We start from the raw sequence: 19,061 nt of genomic DNA, 5'->3' as shown, positions 1-19,061 counted from the left end.
ACTGCACTTAAAAAAGGAAAAAATATCACTGCTAGGAACACACGGACTGTAAAATTACACTAATATACACGAAGAAGACTTACCTTAAATATGAATTATTCCAACGCTCGAGAAAAGGCAGACAATACAAACTTTTAGCAAGTCCTTCACACGAAATGGAGCTGCCAGGATTCACTTCGATAGAAAAGAAGTTCCACACAGCAGCTAATCCATTTTATTAGGGTAATAGTGGGCTGGCCAAGGCAGCGATGACATCACAATGTGGGAGGATCACAGGGGCTTCTATCCAGCATGCAAATAAGGCAGAGTTTACGTTACTTTGGGGGAGGAAACGTCCTGGGATCTACTTGAGGAGCTATGGCAGATGTGACATCATTATTTAAGAGCTGGCTAGACGTTTTTAATTTTGGTTTGAAACGGAAACTAAAATAATACGGAGAGTTAGGAAGCTCAGCTGTAAAACAGTTTAGAGAATTTTATTTTAAAGCTGCAGTTATTTTTTTTTTTTGCCTGTAGCACATAAGGGGGACTTAAGGAAACAGCAGATAGAGCTATTGGATTTGATATCCCATTGTTTGCCTTTAATTGTTTCATTGTAAATTCATATTTGGTTGTTCTTAATTGATGTTTTATAGTTGAAGTGCTATGTATTTTATTTCTGATGAAGTCTGGTTAAGAGTGGATGAAAATGATTAATAAAAACATTTCTATGCTGTTTCCTGGATTTTAAGTTCCTCATTTCTTTAGACGATGGACATGGTGTTTTTTTGATTATTTCATTTTCTGCCACTTGGAACATTATTTTGTAGCACTTCCTTAGATTCTCATGACTTAGAAGTAGCAAACAATAGAAGGAATCTACCCTGCTGAAAAAGACTATGAGTTATCTAAAACTTTTAAGTCCATGTTAGTCCACTAGCATTACTGTAAGAGCCTTCATTTTTTTGTTACACTTTCCCCGAGTCCCTGATGATCATCAACCCTCACCCAACCATCAAAACAAGTACCTCAAAGTCAAGAAGTCCACAATACTAACATGTCTGCCTGTTCTGCCTCTGTTTGAAGGAAACTATATGATTCTGCATTCAGACAGACGTATTGGGATATTACATTGATTACAGATAATTTTTTTTCTGAAATTCTTATGGGGATAGATCATTATTGATATCACAAAAAAATGCAGAGAATGGCAGGATAACCTTCACTTTATTCCAAGACGCACAGAATTCCAGTAAGTGCTTTAGTCTCCCAAAACAATCACAAGAGACTTCTTCAGACTGAAATAATCATTGCATAACACACTTTAAATATACCTCTTTAGGCACATAATCAATCATATGATTTCATATACCCTCCATAAAAAAACATAACATTTAAATAAAAACAGCTTAAAATAGCTAACATTATATACCTATGCTACCCTTAATGTTTTAACCCCTTTCTTTTTAAATACCTGGTAAATTATTCTCTATTATTTAGTCCAGGTGGGAAACTTCCTGAGTCTGCAGTCTGCATCTGTGCTTTTTGGTTTGACCATAGTCTCTGCATGGTGTGCCTCTTACTAGTGTGGTAATTATTTTAAAGGGATTCACATCTTTCTGCATTTGGATGAGTGTATGATTTATGCAAATTCTAGCCTATAACCAGTGAGCAGTCTGAATCATTTTATTTTATTTTAGGATGTAGTAGTTATGAAAATGGTTATTTCATTTTGGGTTCACCGGATTTGCAATTAACAAAAAATAATTGGACCTCACCCCAGTGAAGAACAGCTTGCTTGGGCAGGAGGCTGTTTCTGGCAAAAATGTCTGACTCAGGAAGAGAAGAAGATGCTGCTTACCTTTTATAGTGGGCTGGTTCCTTGAGCAATTTTTCAGTGAGCTCATTCTTAACATTGTTGAGCCATATGTCAGTCAGTAGTGTGGAAGCTCAATATATTAGGATTCATAAAAGGGAAGTCTAGCACATTTCAAGTCTACGGGATCAGTCTGTGGAGCCTTTAGAATCTTCCTTATGTACTGTTGTTAATAGAGCAGTGTAAATGGTGGATGAATGCAGTTTTTTTTAAACCTAGTCAAATGTTTTGACCTCTTTAGTCATTCCAGACCTTCATTCTTGGTAAGATATTCTTGTGGAAGTTAGGTAGGAAGAAAGTGGTAAAGATATTCCTGTGGTAGTTTGAAAGTCAGGAGGGCAGAAAGTAATAAAGATCTGGAAGATTTTGTTTCACAGTATTTTAAAAGGAGGGAAAGAATGTTGGAAGAAAGCTTTGGTGGCTGTATTACCCAAAGAGGGTAAAAACCCATCCAATCCAAACTCATATAGACCTATTTCAGTTTTAAACCATGATTGTGAGGTGTTTATGTCTATACTAAAAGAATGGCAAGGGTATTGTCAAAATTCATATATATGGATCAGTGTAGTTTTGTGGAGAGGATGCAAACATTTTTTGTCATTAATAGAACAGTGATGATCCAGAGGGAAGCAGAATATAAGAACGTATCTCTGTCATTGATGGGTTTTGATGCAGAGAAAACAACTGATTAAGCTAGGATTTTATGAGTAGGGCAGTAGAAGCATTTGCATTCCCTGATACAGTAATAAAGTTAATTAGAAAGATATATGAAGTATCTGAGGCAAGAATTAAAGTGGGAGGGTTCCTCTGAAATAATCTGTATTTGAACAGAGGAAGCAGGCAAGAGTGTCCGCTTTACCTTTATTTGCTTTATATTTAGAACTGTTGGCAAAGAAAATAAGGGACTCAGAAATGCAAGGATATAATTGGTATGGTAATCAAGAAAAGTTGGATTTATATGCAGCTGATATTATTTTGTACCTGATAAATCCAGAAAAGGTTATCACAGTGCCTATAAACATTTTGAGACAGTTTCATGTCTTTTTTGGGGATATAAAATTAATGAAGAAACAACAAAAGCTATAACCATTAGTTATGTCGCTGACATGAATTGATTCAGCAATACCTGTATTTATGGGGACATGATAAGAAGACGTATTTAGGAGTAAAGGCTTTTGTTATGACAGCTAATGATATGTGGGAAGAGAATAAACAAAAGATAATATAAAAACTGGGAAACTAGAATCTCTTGTTTATGGATATGGATAGTAAGATACAAGTAGTGAAAATATTATTTTTATATATGGGTCAGGCATATTTTTATCAACCAGAGGAAAAGTTGTGGACACTAATTAAGGAGGGGCTGAAGGAATTTATCTGGGAGAGGAAGAGAGCCAGAGTTAAGTGGGATAAGTTGATCTTTCCAGCAGAATAAGGTGGTTTAGGATTGCCTGTTTTTAATTGGATATTTTAGAGCTACACAGTTAAGGCTAATATATATAACACAAGGAGAAGGCTATATAATTCAAAATGGAAAGGAATGATAATGAAGCAGGAGGAAAGTTCAAGAAATAAATAGAGGATTGGATGTAGATCTCTAACGTGTATAATAACCATACATAATGTTATATTCATAAAGTAGCAGAAAGTATTCTAAGAACTAAGCCAACACAAGAATAGAAAAAGGAGATTTTGCCAGTAGGGATGACTACAAGTAGGAGTACAGAGAGTATGATGGGATGGAATTTACTGGAGAAAACTACAGTTGTTTGAAGTAATCACTATGTCTGTAGACGACTGATTTGACCCTAGCTTCATAGTGGATTCTCTGTCTCCATCCTGCTTATTTACTGCTAGTCCTTGATTGTTATGGTTAGGTTTGGGTGAGAAGGATTCATTTTGTCTGAAATGAAGAGTGAGTGAAACCCTTATAGACCTGTTTGAACTCAGACAAGCCACAAGGGTGAATGATGGATTATTTTTTGGCTGAAAGAGGTCTAAATGATAGGGAAACAGAGAGTAAGTGGTGTATGATTATGGTACTGTGTATCTTGCGTCCATGTCAAGGAATTCTGCAGAATGGATATGTTTGTTTCCTACAGTTGATCACAGTAACCAAATATTGCTTTCTCTAGAGAATTTATGATTCTGTACGTACTAATTAAAGATGGAAGTTGGCTGTTTATGTCATTCTTTTTATTGAGACAACATCCATCATTGTGCTTCATAGACTATTTCTGGAGTTCTGGGCTCCCAAGAAAAGAAATCATAAAGGCTTCACATAAGATAGCCATGGAAGATTGTCTGGGTTTTGCTCAGAGTTTATTTCAAGCCTGTCAAATTTTGTATCCTGAGTTTTCCCTCAATTTTAGAACAAAAACGATTTATTTTCTCAGATTCTGATTCTCAGTTTGAAAGACAGGAATTACATTTAGACTGTGTTTATCAAGTTCTTACACCGCAGGAGAGGGGGGGGATCAGATTCTGAGGAAAGTTTTTATTAAGACCCCCCTCCTGAAAAGTTATATTTTTCTGACACTATTACCAAAATGAAGGAGTTATTCTAGTGAAAGCAAAAAGAATGCCAGTATCCCAACACAAAGGATTATGATCAGAGATCCGACCATAATTCTTTGTAGTGAATGGAGCTTTATCTATTTTATTTATTTTTATTTTATTTATTTTACATTTGTTAACAGGGGAAAAATCTAACTGGACCAGGTCCATTTTCAGTGGATGCCCAGGGAGAAAAGCTCCACGTTTGACAAGAAGAAAACAAAACAAGAACAATACAATATGAAATAAGTATAAAAAATACAAATGATACAAGAATCTATCACAATTCATATAGGGTTACATGAATATAATAATATCTTACAATATCTGTAGACAAAATGTTACAAAAGAATGGTAGTGACTACATTTGCTATTTTAAATTACTGTTTACATTTCCTAGTGAGTGTACACTGAAGGAGGTAGCAAGCCAGTGTGGCTTAATTGGAAGTGAGTATATGTAAGTGTGCAAATACAGGTGTATATGATGTTGAGTGTTGTCGAGGAGGAGCGAAGATATGCTAATTTTTCAAGTAATACATGGACAGATTCAGCTTTTCCTGACGTGGTTTTAATAGTCTTTTAAAGATAAAGTTTGTTGTGGCAGTGGATATATTAGTAGGAAGGTTATTCCAATTTTTAGCTATGATGTGGGAGAAAAGGGCTTTGCCTGCAGTGTAGTTTGCAGATGTGATACTGAGGAGAGGTTTGTTTGATGAGTGGAGAGGGCGACTGGAAGAGTAGGAGGTTAGTAACTATTGTAGGGCTGGAGTTTCCTCTGAGTAGTTTATGATGTTAAAGGCATAAGCGAGATGTAAGTATGATAGTAGGTGTGGAAATTCTAGCCATTGTAATTGTTTTAGTACTTGGCAGTGATGTGTTATGAAAGGGGAGTTGTTGGTAAATTTGGCTGTTTTATTATAACCTGACTCTAGTTTGTCCAGAAGTGATTTTTTAATATGTGTCAGGATTGGAGCAGCATAGGTAAGTGTTGATAGGAGGTGAGTTTGAGCTAGAGTGAGTCTTGCTTTGTCTATGAGTAAGTTTTTGTGTCTATAAAGGGTTCCCATTTTTTTTATGAACTTTCTAGATAGTCTGAGCTATGTGTAGATCAAAGAATAGGTTGTTGTCTATTTCTATCCCTAAGAGCTTTGTGTGGGTTGGTGGGGAAATGATAGTTCCAATTTTTGATAAGATAGAGAAATCAGCGGGAGTAGTTTTAGTTTTGTTAGGGGTAAATAGGAGAAGTTTTGTTTTGTTGGGGTTTAGGATAAGTTGGATGTTTGTCATCCAAGTTTCAATAACAGAGAATGATTCTTAGGCTTGCTCTAGCAAGGTGTTGACAGATCGGGCTGCACAGATGAGTGTAGAGTCATCTGCGTACTGTATTAGTGAGGCTTGTTTGGAGGCGGTGTGTAAATTGTTTTTAAAAATAGACAAGAGAAGTGGGCCTAATATTGAACCTTGTGGTACCCTATGGAGTTAGGGAGAGGGGGGATAGTTGATTTTGCCATTGCACAGATTTTCTGTCCGATAAGTAACTTTTGAACCAGGAGATAGTGGGAGAATTAAAGGGATAGTGAGTGGAGAGCACCCAATAGTTTAGGATGTGAGACCATGTCACATGCCTTTGACAGGTCCAGAAAGATAGCAGTGGTTTCTATGATAGTTAACTTAATTGGTAAAGGAGAGAAGGGCAGAAGTTGTACTATGATGAGGCCGGAATCCCTGTTGGGTGGGGTAGAGAAGATTGTTTGTTTTCAAGTATTGCATGGCTTGGTAATGTATGCATTTCTCTAAGAGCTTGGATAAGGGGGGGATAGTATAGCTATAGGCCGATAGTTGGAAAAGCCATAAGATTTTCCACCTTTATGCAGAGGTATAATGTAAGATATTTTCCATAATTGAGGTACATAGGCTTCTTGAATGTACCTGTTTATTAGGATTGAGACTGGGTAGGATAGGGAGTCAGCTGCAAGTTTTAGGAATTTTGCAGGTATTCTGTCTGCTGCAAGAGTAGTAGGTTTTAGGGTGTGGAGGAGTTGTTTGATTTTAGATGTAGAGACAGGTGAGAGATAGAAAGATGGAAGATTAGTAGTGCTGGAGGGAGGGGTTCCTGCATTTGTGGCTGATAAGTTGTTAGAGTTATGTATTTTGTTGGACAGAATTTGGATTGTGTTTATGAAATAACAGTTAAACTGGGAAGCTATATCATTATTGTTTTCATTGGAGGTGGAAGGGGTGGGGTAGCGATAGTGCCAGGTTTCAGTAGGGAGTTGATACTGCGCCAGAACTTTTGGGATTTATTTGGGTGTTTGTTTTGGAGATCAAAGAAGTAGATTTTTTGTCTAGTTTAGTATGTTTTTTAGCTAGGTTCCTGAGTTGGTTATAGTTTTGTTTAGTTTGATGCGTGTTTTCTTGTTTCCGTTTCTTCCAGGCCTTGTCTCTGGTTTTTAGTAGGGCTCTTGTGTCCCTGCTTAACCAGGGAGCTTAGTTAGTTTTAGTTTTGATCTTTCTCTCTGGTGCAATGGAGTTTAGAACTGAAATTAATGTCTTATTAAAGTATTCTACTGCCTGATCAAGGTGAAGGGTTTTTAGTGGCTGCCAGTTACATTGCTTTAGAATGCTATTTAGGTTGTCTGTGGTACAGTTGCGATCATCTCTGATTAGTCTATAAGTAATGAATTTTTGACTAGTTGTATATTTCCTTAGGAGAAAAGTGGGCAGATGGTCACTGAGTATATCTGGTAAACAACCAGTCTGATAGTGGTGTTTAGGGTTATTGACTAGTGTCCAGTCAATAATGGTTTGTTTTTGGTTTCTTTTATCAGTTCTGGTGGGTTACAGAATTAGTTAGGTGAAGCCATAGAGGTTTATTTGGTTGGTGGGGTTGCTGGAGCTGCACGCTAGCCAGTCAGTATTAAGGTTGCCTCGTAAGATTGTTTCTTGAGGGAATTCAGATTAAGCCAGTGAAGGATTTCTTCTATGACTGATTAATTATTTCCGGGAGGGATATAGCAGCACAGAGTGTTAATTGTTTTATTCTTTTTTAATGATAGGGTAGAGGCTATGATTTCAGCATTAGGAAAAGTAGGTAGAGGGTTAAGGAATTGCTTTAGGTTTATTTCATTTTTAAACAGTATTGCTACTCCACCACCTTTCCTATTTGTTCTATCTTGCCTTATGATGTTATAACCTGGTAGTAGGATTTCTTCACTAGGGATATGTGGTTTTAGCCAGGACTCAGTAATAGTTAGAATATCAGGAGAGTAGTGAGTAATAAAAGCTTGCAGTTCTTGGAGTTTGTTGGAAATACTTCTAGTGTTGATGTTAATTATTAGGAGATCAGTTTGAGATCTTTTGGGGAGATCAGAGGAAGAGGGTCCTTGGTTTCGGTGTATGTCACCAGCAATAAGGAGTATTTTGCTGAGTTTGAAAAGGTGTTTGATGGCATAGGTTAGGCTAGAGAGGGATACACAAGCTGCTTCTTTATTGATGGTTGATAGTGGATTGGATTTTGGGGTGTGTAGGATAATACTAGTGTTAAATAGTGTAGGACAGACTTTGAAATGTATGTGGGGGTGGTTGGATTTTATAGTATGTGTTGTATGGAAGGAGGTATTGTCTAGGGGGATGCTTGTTTGTATGGATGTGGTGTAGGATAGGGAAGTCAGGGCAAGTAGGAGTGAGGGTAGAAGGATTTGCATTGTAATTTAAGTTGGAATGGTAGTAGGGTGTTGTCGTGAGGTGGGGTTGGGGTGTGGTTTGTGAAAGGTGGTAATTGATAATTGATTGGGACTGATAATTGGAGGAGGACTTGTCAGGTGATTATGGATGTGTACAAGTTTAGAGGTAGTGGGGGTGGGTGAGATTTAGGGGTAGGGTAGAGTGAGCCCACAGGGCAAACGGAGCGGGGGCAAAACCAGCAGAGGTGAGCGCCAAAAAAGTATCAGTGGTTGCAGGCAAGGGCTGTGCACTGATAGAGTGATAGTGACTGTAGATGGTAATTTAGTTAATTAACTTAATAGGCCAGAGTTTAAGGATGTTACTTAGGGTAAAGTCTAAAAACAATCAGGGTAAGAAGGTAGACCTGAAAAGGACACTATAATGAATAGCTTGGACCAGAAAGCCTTAAGAAAGCTGTATAGGTGAAGGCTCTTTGGGAGGATTTGTGGCTGTTTGCTACCACCTACCATAAAAGCTAGAGAACCCTGCGAGTGTGCACGCTGTTGGGGCTCAAACTAAAAATCACAATTATACTTTGATCAGTGCGAGTAGGGAGTTAGATAACATTCCCTTCTTAAAGGACCAAGTAATTAAACAACAGGAGCTTACATGTGCTTCAGTTTGCACAGAGCACAATGTGCTGGGAGACTAGGACGTCAGTTTATTTTGATTTATTTTCTTATTTTCCCGATCACTGGGTTGCTTTCTTTCCTGGGCAGGTGGAAGTATAGACTGAGCTGACTACAATATTCAGTGGTTGTCTATGCAGTCATATCACATTGTGGTGTTGCAGCAGTCTTCTGTAATGTCCAAGTGTGTAGTCTAAACAAGTCCTATTAATTCTTCGAGCAACCATCTCCTACAAAGCTGACTGCTTCTCCAGATGATTTGCACAGATTTTATACAGCAGCTTAAACAACAGAATATAGCCATTATCTCTAAAACGGACTCCAAAATTCATGTACTACTAGTTACACAAACAAAAGAAAAAAAAAAAGCACTATGTATTTTGTCAGCTTTCAAAGCCATAAAGCCCTTGGCACTTAGCAAGTGTTGTCATGAAGACAGTGTAACACAGTCCTTTATGCTTTCTCACACCTTACCATGCCTCTCAAATGTCCAGATTTTGGCTGAATATCCAGATTGTTGCCTTATATGTGTGGTCTGTTCCTCATAAAATCTTTGTTTTTTCAGACAAGTATCTGAGGATTGAAGTAGCTAAATAATGACATACATTTGAGTTTCAGACTTCTTATTCTTCAGAAAATGCAGGAGAATACTCATACTGTTACTGTAGCAAATTTTAAGTTTATAACAGTAAGCCAGGGACACATTATCAGTACGGACAGCAAACAAAAACAAATCTGTTTTTTTATTCTGCTGATGTCTTTTGCTGGTCAGTACTGTCAGATTTGACTGCCTAGCTTGAGACCCAACCTTAACAGAATAAGCAGAGGGTACTAAATATTTGTTAAGATCAGGCCTATTCCTATAGTTGTACTTAACTGATTTGTCTTTTTCCGAATATCGGAGTGTAATCATCACTCACCATGCACTATAACAATATTATGACTTATGTGATTTTCTTTAGCCTGCATCTGTTCCTTTCTTCGTACCAGTATTAGAGGATGCTTTCTTAACAGCATTTGCTTGACAGTTAGCCTACTCCCCCAAGAAGTCTGATAAATTATATAAGATTCCTCAGACACACAGTTTTTTTTCAAACCCTAGATCAGACCCGGCAGTAATCTGTCTCACTCACTATCTTTGTCAAAACTGTCTGTCATACATCTTTTGTCAGCTAACCCTATTCTTGCTAACAAAGAAGGGGAAGTGTTTTGATAGGTTTGGGAAGAAAAGTTTAGTCTTCTTCTTCGACTTTACCCTTCAGAATAGTGAATTGTCGGGCTCTCATGTCCAATTCTTTGCTGGCTTCTTTTGAGAATATGAGGAAAGTTAATTGTTGACCTCCCCAGTTGAAAGACTGTGGCATTTCTGAATTATTTAATATCCTGTTTCTTAGATAAAAAACACTGTTTAAAATGTTCTTATGACACTGCTGATAATGTATCTAAAGAAGCTGCTACTGGGTCAGTGATGAGCATATTTACCTGGCTACAATCCCAGAATTTCCAGAGGATGTCAAGGCTGCAAGGAATTCATATTTTGCCATGTTTAAATGACTGCCTTATTTTTGCAGATTCTTTTACAAGTCATCAAGAATTTGTGGATTGAGTAAAGAACCTTTTTGTTAGTCTGGGATTTGAGTTGAACTTAGAGAAATCTTCTCCTCCTTCTGACAGGATAACGTTTGTGGGGTATCTCATGGATGCATCCTTCATGATGTTTTTCTTCCTTAGGACAAAGTAGAGTTTTACAGTGAACAATTTCTGATATTCGCTAGTCAGTCTCAGACGTCAACCAGGGAATGTCTCAAGATTCTGGATTTCATGGCCTCTGCAATTCTCATGACTCCTTTGGCCATGCTTTACAGGAAGAAGATTCAGTAGTTTCTTAAATCAGTTCGAAACCAATACCAGCAACCCTTTCAATTTTACATTCCACTGCTGGCCTTTGTAAAAAGGGAGCTACTCTAGTGGATGGACCAGTTATCACTTAACCCAGGTCTCCCCTTCTCCCTTCCATACCCTAATCAGCTTGTAACCACATGTGCTTCAGACTGTGCTTGGGGAGCTTTTCCAAAGGGGGTAAATGTTTAGAGTCTGGGGAACAAGCAGGACAAACTGAAACATGATGGCTATAATAAACAGTTTCAAATCTTTAAGTCAGCTTTGTGTCCAGGCCTTCTACAAGTAATCATAAACAACACCACAGTGATATAATACATAAACAATTGGGGGGAACAAAATCCTACCCCTTTTGCAGACTCATTATGGTAGTCTGGTGACTAGTAATGCAACACAGTTTATCCCTAGGCTACTTACGTCTGTCGGAGAAGAATGTTACTGCAGATAGGCTGAGTGGAACCAGGACAGAATCCCCACCCACAAATGGAAGTTCAGTCTGGGAGTCTGAAAATAATTGATCCATATGTAGGAAACTCTTCACTAGATCTGTTTGTCTTCATTCAAAACAGACAAAGAAATTCTGCTCCAGGATTCCCTACAAAAAGGCATGGAAGTCTGATGCTTTTTCATTCCTATAGATGGGAATGTTCTTGTATGCCTTTACACTCTTCTTTTTTCAACTAGGGTGTTTCTAAAGATTCAGAATGACTCTGTCAGAATAATTGTGGTGACCCACTTTTGGCTCAAGCAACAGTGGTTCTCCCATCTTTTGAAAATGGCCAAAGGCAATTGCCATAAGCTTCTTCACAGAATAGATTTATTCACCCAAGACAGAGGTTATTTGATGTATCCCAGACTTTAATTTCTTCAGCTCACTACCCGGATAATAGAATTTTGATACCCTTGGGGCACCTGTTTTTCTGAGAACATGGAGTAGGTATTAAGAAGGCTAAGTAGCCTACTACTAGAAAATATATTTGGCTAAGTGGAACAGATGTCCTGGTTGGTGCCAAAGAAAGAACCAGGGCTTTATTCAGGCCTAGACACCTCTGGTTGTACATCTGTTAAGATTTGCCTGTTGGTCATCACTGCTTGTCTCCCCATAGATCCTCCCCTTCTGCCCTGTCACAAGTGAAACAGTTTTTGAAAAAGTTTTTACATATTTCCCACCTAGAAGACAGGTGGCACCTTCTTGAGATCTTAATTTTGTGTTGGAAAAACGTACACTTTTACCTTTTGAACCTCCTAATGAGGCAGATTTAAAGTTCTTATCTTGGAAAACAGTGATTCTTATTGCACTGAATTTTCCAAACAAGTATTTGAGTTACAAGCTCTTATGCTGATTTAACATTATTTAACTTTGAGAACAAACCATTAATTTATGCTGAAAGTAGTTTCAGGGTTTACCGCCAGGCTGTTCATCTCCCTGTTTTCTATCCAGAACCAAAAAATAGGGGAGAAAGAATTTTACACAGTCTGGTTGTCCAAAGGCAGCTTAGATACAGTATTGATAGGGAGAAAACCTTCAGGAATTCTGAAGTATAAGAAAAAGGAACAATCAATGTCAAAGCAAACAGTTTTTAAAGGTGTCCAGTGCTATTGCTTTTTGTTACTTTCACCATAACAAGACACTTACAGGCAGGGTCAAAGTTCCACTCTACTAGGGCTTTGGCTATTTCTATGACTTTTTGGAAAGGAGTGGACTCTCCAAATAGTCTACAGGCAGCAACATTTTCATATGTGTACACTTCTACCAACCACAAACAAAGCAAACAAAAAAAGTATACTGTACAAGAAGTACTTGACACAATTTGGTTTAGTACTTTTGTTCCTCTTACAAGAACTTCATCAGAATAAAAGACATCCCTGTAAAATAAGAGTAAATATGCTAAAAAGTAGGGGTGACAGGAAGTGTTAATCCTTTAACATATAAGACCTTCTCTTTAAAACAGGAGGAAGAGAAACATATTGATTCAAGCCAATTAAAACATCAAACTTTAAAAGGGTTTGCCATGACAATTCCCTACAAACTAATGTAGTTTGCCAATCACACTTTCACCAAGAACTACAAATTAAACTCTTTCTCTAGATCCAGAGTACGCTTTGCCTGGATTATTCTAGGGACTTCTGGACTGTGACCCTTCTTCCTGGTCTTCTTTGTGAGCTCTAGTATTCTACCCATGTAACTTAAGCTACTGGAACAGTGATCAAATGATGAACATAGTACAGTTGTGTAAGTAAACTTACCATAACAGTAGATGTTTGAATAAACCACTGTTGCAACAGGAGCACCCTCCCTCCACCCCCTTATTTTACTATATTTTATGCCAAGGTTTGACTATGTTTTCTTTTTTCTCTTTCTTAACATATATGTAGCATGCAGGGCTCTAGCTTTCCTTACTCAGAGAAAAGAAGGGTCTGAAGATCTGGCAACCTAAACAGTGACTTGATACCACTCTCTGTGAGCTGTTCAACGGTTAGGATGCATGGAAGGTACCCTTTTTTAAACAAGAAACATTTTTATTAAATTATTACTTATGACATGGGCAGTCATATATTTATATAAATAAAAACAAACCATATTTACATAATTGTAGTTGCAAATATTATTCATTTATAATCTATCCTGTCAATGTCAGTCAGACATTGCATAGCTCATTCAAATCCTGCCTTCTTTTAAATGTTATTCCTCATCTGCATGTATTGTTCCCACAATTTCCATTTTTTCTATGTAATTTGCGCCTACCCTTTTCTAAAGATCCCAGTTCCAGTTGTTTCATCTCTGTTACTAACTTCACTAGTTCTAATAAAGTTGGTTTAGACTTTGATTTCTATTTTCTAGTAATTGCTTTTTTGGTAGCCACCATAATTAGACTCAGCAAGGCCTTACTATGTCTAGGCAATTCTAATTATGTATCATAGCTCAAAAAATCATTTTCTTAGTCATACCAATTTGCTCACCCAGCATTTCTGATAGCGTAGCCTGCAGGGAATTTTTAAAACCTGCCAACTCATTACATTCCCAGAAGATATGTTCCCAATTACTGTTTCTTCCCCATCACACCTCCAACATTTGCTGTTTACCTTAGGAAAAACTCTTTGGAGTCTACATGGGGTAGAAAAATACGCACGTAAACACTTCCAAGCAAAGATCTTAAATCTTCTAGACTTTGTTGCATATTTGGGAGACATATGTATATCCTCCCATTCTTTCTTTGTGAATTGCTAATCCAGTTTTTCTTCCCAGTCCTTTCTAGGGTGCATGGAAGATGCTCTTAAACATTTCAAACTGGCCAGCTGTTATATCCTGTCCATAATATAACCCATATGGCTAAGGCTACAGTGGCAGTGGTCATTCAGACATCTACTGTTATGGTAAGTTTGTTTACACAAATGTACTTCCTCCTTTCAGGTGCAACCTGAGAAGGCAGATAAGTATGACAAATAGAATAAACAAAACAGGCAAGTATCATGCACTGTCATCATAATAACTGAAGTGTACTGTGTAGGTGGTATTTAATCGTGTAGGTGGCATTTACTCGAGAGCAAGTTATACACCTGCATGTACTAGACAGATTGCTTAAATACCATTTGAATGGAGTGCAGTAAAGGCTAAGGCAGCACATGCAGATTTACAGCACTGTATTAATATTAGTCATACGTGCCTGAACTTTATGTATAGTTGTTAGCGGCATTTGTAACCCCCCAGGATCAATGTTCTCAAAACTTAACAGGCAAATTTAGTTTCTAGTTTGTAACTTTTCTCAGGCCAGAGTCACTTATAGAACTAGTTAGCATATGGAGCTAGAATTTCCTTTCAATTCTGTAGAGCTTCATGATGATTTCAAAGAGATGCACGGATTCATTTTAGAATTCTATGTTCTTTTGTTAAAACAGTTTTGTTTCATTGCAATTTGTTATTGAGATGGTAATGTGGAAATGCAATGTTCATTGAAAATGATTTGTAGCCCTAATAGAAATATTAATTTTTAACAGACCAGCTCTGCATCCAGACCAGATCTCACCCTACAGCTTATCTTCTTTGATGGAGAGGAGGCATTTTATCAGTGGACTAACTATGACTCTCTTTATGGATCTCGGCATTTATCCCAGAAGATGGCAAGTACAGCACATCCTGAGGGTGCCAGAAATACAAACCTGCTGAGTGGAATTGTAAGTACCTCATGAAAATATTATATAGTGATATGTTAAACCCATAATTTATGTGTTGGTGAGGGTACTACAGACTTAACTTCAGCCGAAGAAAACATATAGACAGTTACCTCTGTCACTCTAACCCTCCTGAAGAATGAGGACAGATTACTTCCATAGATGTATACATTTTGGAGGGAAAAGCTGTAACTCTGCCAAGACTGCTGTCCAGAAAAGGGCTACAGAGGAAACATGGAAAGCTGTCCTCTCTGTGACTTAGTGACACAGAGTAGGCTTATTTGAAGAGAAGATGTGCTAGGTGTTGAATGGATTGAACCTCAGGCTTGGTACTTGCCATCATAAGATAATAATTGTTATTACCACTGTAAGTATCCTGCAGTCTTATGCTCCTGGGCTTAACTCAGCTATGCCGAGCCCTGCTGAGAGGGGGTAAACTCCAAAATAGGTACAATTGTGTTAGAATACCAATGTCTTGCTCAGAATAGTGCGTTTTCTCGTAGTTACTGGTTAGTTTGCTAGAGTAAGTTTCACCCACCCACTCTTCATTGAAACTGCCTGACAGAAATAGTCTTCTCAACTGAAGGAAACTTTGATTGTATAAAGAAGTTAAAGTCTAGTCACCCCCATTAGAAGGGGCTATGCTCCAGTTATAATCATCTATGAAGGTGCTGCACCTCATTGGAAATGGACACTCCTCTAATGCTTTATTGAAGTGGTCTGAAGAGTAGAAACCAGTCTTTTACATAATCTCACACACACACACACACACACACACACACACACACACACACACACTGTTTCTCATCCGTTTTCAAGCTAAAAAAAGTTTTTCTTGTCGTTGTCACCATTAAAAAATGATCTCACTAAATCTGCTTTGCTGAAACTGGATTTGATTTATTTTAATTTGATGAGCTGACTTACAACTGGATGTTATATTATAACATCGTCAAAACGGAATTACTAACTGGCAAGGATGAAGGAGTTCACAGTGGTTTAAACTGTCGACTCTCTGCTTAGCTGGGGGTTGCTTCCAACTCTACTCCTATTGTTACCTGAATTTATACACTCATAACCTGATATCACTTCCTATTTTCTCTAGCCCGCATGCACCCGGCTGCCCATTGTGACAGTCTAAGCACATCCAGTCTGCTATAATCATTGCTGTTACAATGAAACTTCATCATAGAAATTTTTTACCAAAATAATATGGATTTCACAAAACTTAAACTCTAATTACTTAAATATTTAACCATTACTATAGAAAGAGTCCAGTATTATGTAAAAACGTCAACAGCTGTCATCCAAAACAGTGTTGTACATTTCTGTCTTTTAGTCAAAAGATAATAAAAAGGGAAGTCATTGGATGGTTACTGAAAGAGAATCCCACTACCAGATGATTATGTAACTTTCAAAAATGACCTGTTGAACTCCTAAAAGAAGGACAATATGAAAAAAAATCATTCACTGTGTTCACACAGTGAGAATCATACCTCTCAACCTGGAAACATCAAAAATCTGGACAAAGGCCGATGAAAAATAGGTACAAATTTACATGCTGATTAACATAAAATTTGCATACATAATTATGTAACCATGTCCACTCCCGTGGAATTGTGGGATACCAGTTTTCAAATCCAAACTGAAGAACAGACAACCAACATATAGCCCCAGTCCAGACCCTGTAGTAAGTGGTAACTTATTTTATTTATTTATTTATTTTTAATGTGTGGCAATGATGTTCACTAGGAAGAGAGAAAATGATGAACCTTAGGATTTTGTTTTTGGTGACTTGCAGTATGTGGGTTTTGTGGTGAAAGTAAGGCATTTAGTGGTAGGCAATATTCTAATCTTAGCAAAAGAATGTTAATAGTTTGCTAGGACCCCCAAAATTATTCTCCATGCCCTACTGATCAGTGGTGTAGCTTGAGTTTGTGCCACCCGGGGCTGTCTTTGAATTTGCTGCCCTTCCCCCTCACAAAAGCATGGTCAAATGGGGCCCCCCCATACAACGCCCTCCCCCCTGCAGCCATTCCAGTGTCCCGTAACTTGGCTTTTTCTCCCCATTTGCCATAACCACTGTAATGTGTGTACCGCTTTACTTCCACCCTGATTTGGATTTCATTTACAACTTTTATTTTACATTTTATAACACAAACACTAATAGACATCTGCTAAACAAAAAAATACAGTCTCACAATGAAAATACATTTTGCATTAAAACTTCTCTGCCCTTGAAACTCACATTCATTGAAACAGCACTGAAACCCACATTCAAAGAAAATGCATCTGGCCAGTGGTGGATAAAGTTTACCTTTGGGCTGTTTTCAAATCATAGGCCCCTTCCACATGAAACATACATGTGTTCTTTGGTTCACTTTCCTGATTATATTAAATTACATTCTTTATATAATACAGCACACGTGTTAGAGTGTGTTTTAAATTTGTTTTGAAACTTTTTTCCAGTAAGCATTGAAATAAAATGCATGAACCAATAAATGACAAAACTGCCCAATTCAGAACATTTATATCATAAAGTCTACTCAAACTTCTACAGTCCACCAGTATCCATAAATAATCACAATCTCTGCAGAAGTAAAAGTAATCTAAGTAATTCCACATTAAAGAGATCTATAACTAATGAAGAGGTTGCTGCTAGCAAACAACTTTATATTTCATTGTTTCATCTACAAATAGTGTCTGTTGCCCTTGAAGAATAAATTGCCTATGTTATATTAAAAAAAGCGATAAGCTAGTAATATTGCAATAGGAAATGGATGGCAAACTGATAACAGGTTCATAGTTACTAGATACCTCCACCAAAGGGGACATTCTCAGGACTGCAGCATCTACCCCCTTTAAAAGTACAACACAGTACATTATCAGCAATCCATCTACATACTGTGGGAATAGAACCCACAGCTTTCTGCATCAGAAACACGTGTTCTACCTGTTAACAATACAAACAGACTTGGCATAAGCAGCACTAAACTTCTCTCCCCCTGAAGAACTATGCAGCACAAGAAATCTGGAAAAAGCCAACATTTATGGGGGGGGGGCAAAAGCACACATTTTAAAAAATTGCTTGTATAATCTTAGAAAAGTTGCTAAAAAATGTTTTGTGTTACCATCCATTTCCTGAAAGATAGGAAGACTGAAACTTACATGGCTATCATTATTTAGTGAATTCAGGTCTCACTGATTTGCCAGAAAACCTCAAATTTTAAGAGGAACATACTAAAAGTATGAGACAAACATTCCAGACATATGGTTAACTCCTTGAGCCACAAGTGGTGGGTTGTAGGTAGAGAATTTAGGCTCTTGCTCCTTGTACCTAAGGTACATGGTTTGAGTAACTCTAACCAGCAGATATACCTAAATGGGGCATACACACACACAGACACACACACACACACACACACACACACACACACACACACACACACACACACACACACACACACACACACACGTCAAGTTAAGCAAGCACAGTTTCTCTGTCTGACATTAAGTAAAAGCACAGGACGAACGTGAAGCACAGTTAAAAGTAATCACAGTCTACAAAATGTAATGCAAGTAAAATGCACAGTTAAAACTAATCACAGTTCACAGTCTGCAAAATGTAATGCAAGTAAAAAGTATTCCTGCTGGTTAAGTGAAGTACAGTTTCTTCTGCAAAACATAATCCAAGTAAAATGCACAGTTTCTTGTTAAGTTAATGTAATGGAAGTAAAATGTAAAGTTTCTTGTTAGGTTAAGGCCTGGTTGACACAGTCAAAAGTAAGTTAAATTAACGGCTGCCATGATGATGCCTGGCACAGTTATTACAAGTAACTGCACCATTTCAAAAGTATTGGCTGCAGCTGTTAAGAAAAATGACACACAAATGCCTGCCATTAAGTAAAAGTTAAGAACACTGTACCTAATGCCTGCAGCCGCTAAGTAATCTCCTGCACTTTCTCTAAAATGTAATCACAGTGTGATTTAGATTATTCAATCACAGTGTGATTACATTTTAAAGAAATGGCAGGAGATTACTTAACGGCTGCAGGCATTAGGTACAGTGTTCTTAGCTTTTACTTAATGGCAGGCATTTGTGTGTGATTATCACACACAAATGCCTGCCATTAAGTAAAGCTTAAGAGAACATAGTGTTTTTACCTGGAGGAGGAGCCAGGGGATGAGGAGCCTGAATACAGACTGTCCTGCAGAAGCTGATGTCATTGAGC

The 19,061-nt window shown here is 37.6% G+C and overlaps 1 protein-coding gene across 1 annotated transcript in view; it reads left to right on the top strand.

Annotated features, from left to right (window-relative positions):
• The window catches only part of QPCT (glutaminyl-peptide cyclotransferase), a 1,088,038-nt gene that overhangs the window by 663,292 nt on the left and 405,685 nt on the right, over nucleotides 1-19,061 (top strand). Inside the window, exon 4 of the mRNA XM_044063686.1 lies at nucleotides 14,659-14,835. Within this exon, the coding sequence (XP_043919621.1) occupies nucleotides 14,659-14,835 (177 nt within the window). The remainder of the gene's footprint in view (nucleotides 1-14,658; nucleotides 14,836-19,061) is intronic.

This window comes from Protopterus annectens, chromosome 1.part0, assembly GCF_019279795.1.
Source record: "Protopterus annectens isolate FY-2018-M chromosome 1.part0, PAN1.0, whole genome shotgun sequence".
Classification (NCBI taxonomy): domain Eukaryota; kingdom Metazoa; phylum Chordata; order Ceratodontiformes; family Protopteridae; genus Protopterus; species Protopterus annectens.
This window is presented reverse-complemented; position numbering and strand designations above follow the sequence as displayed.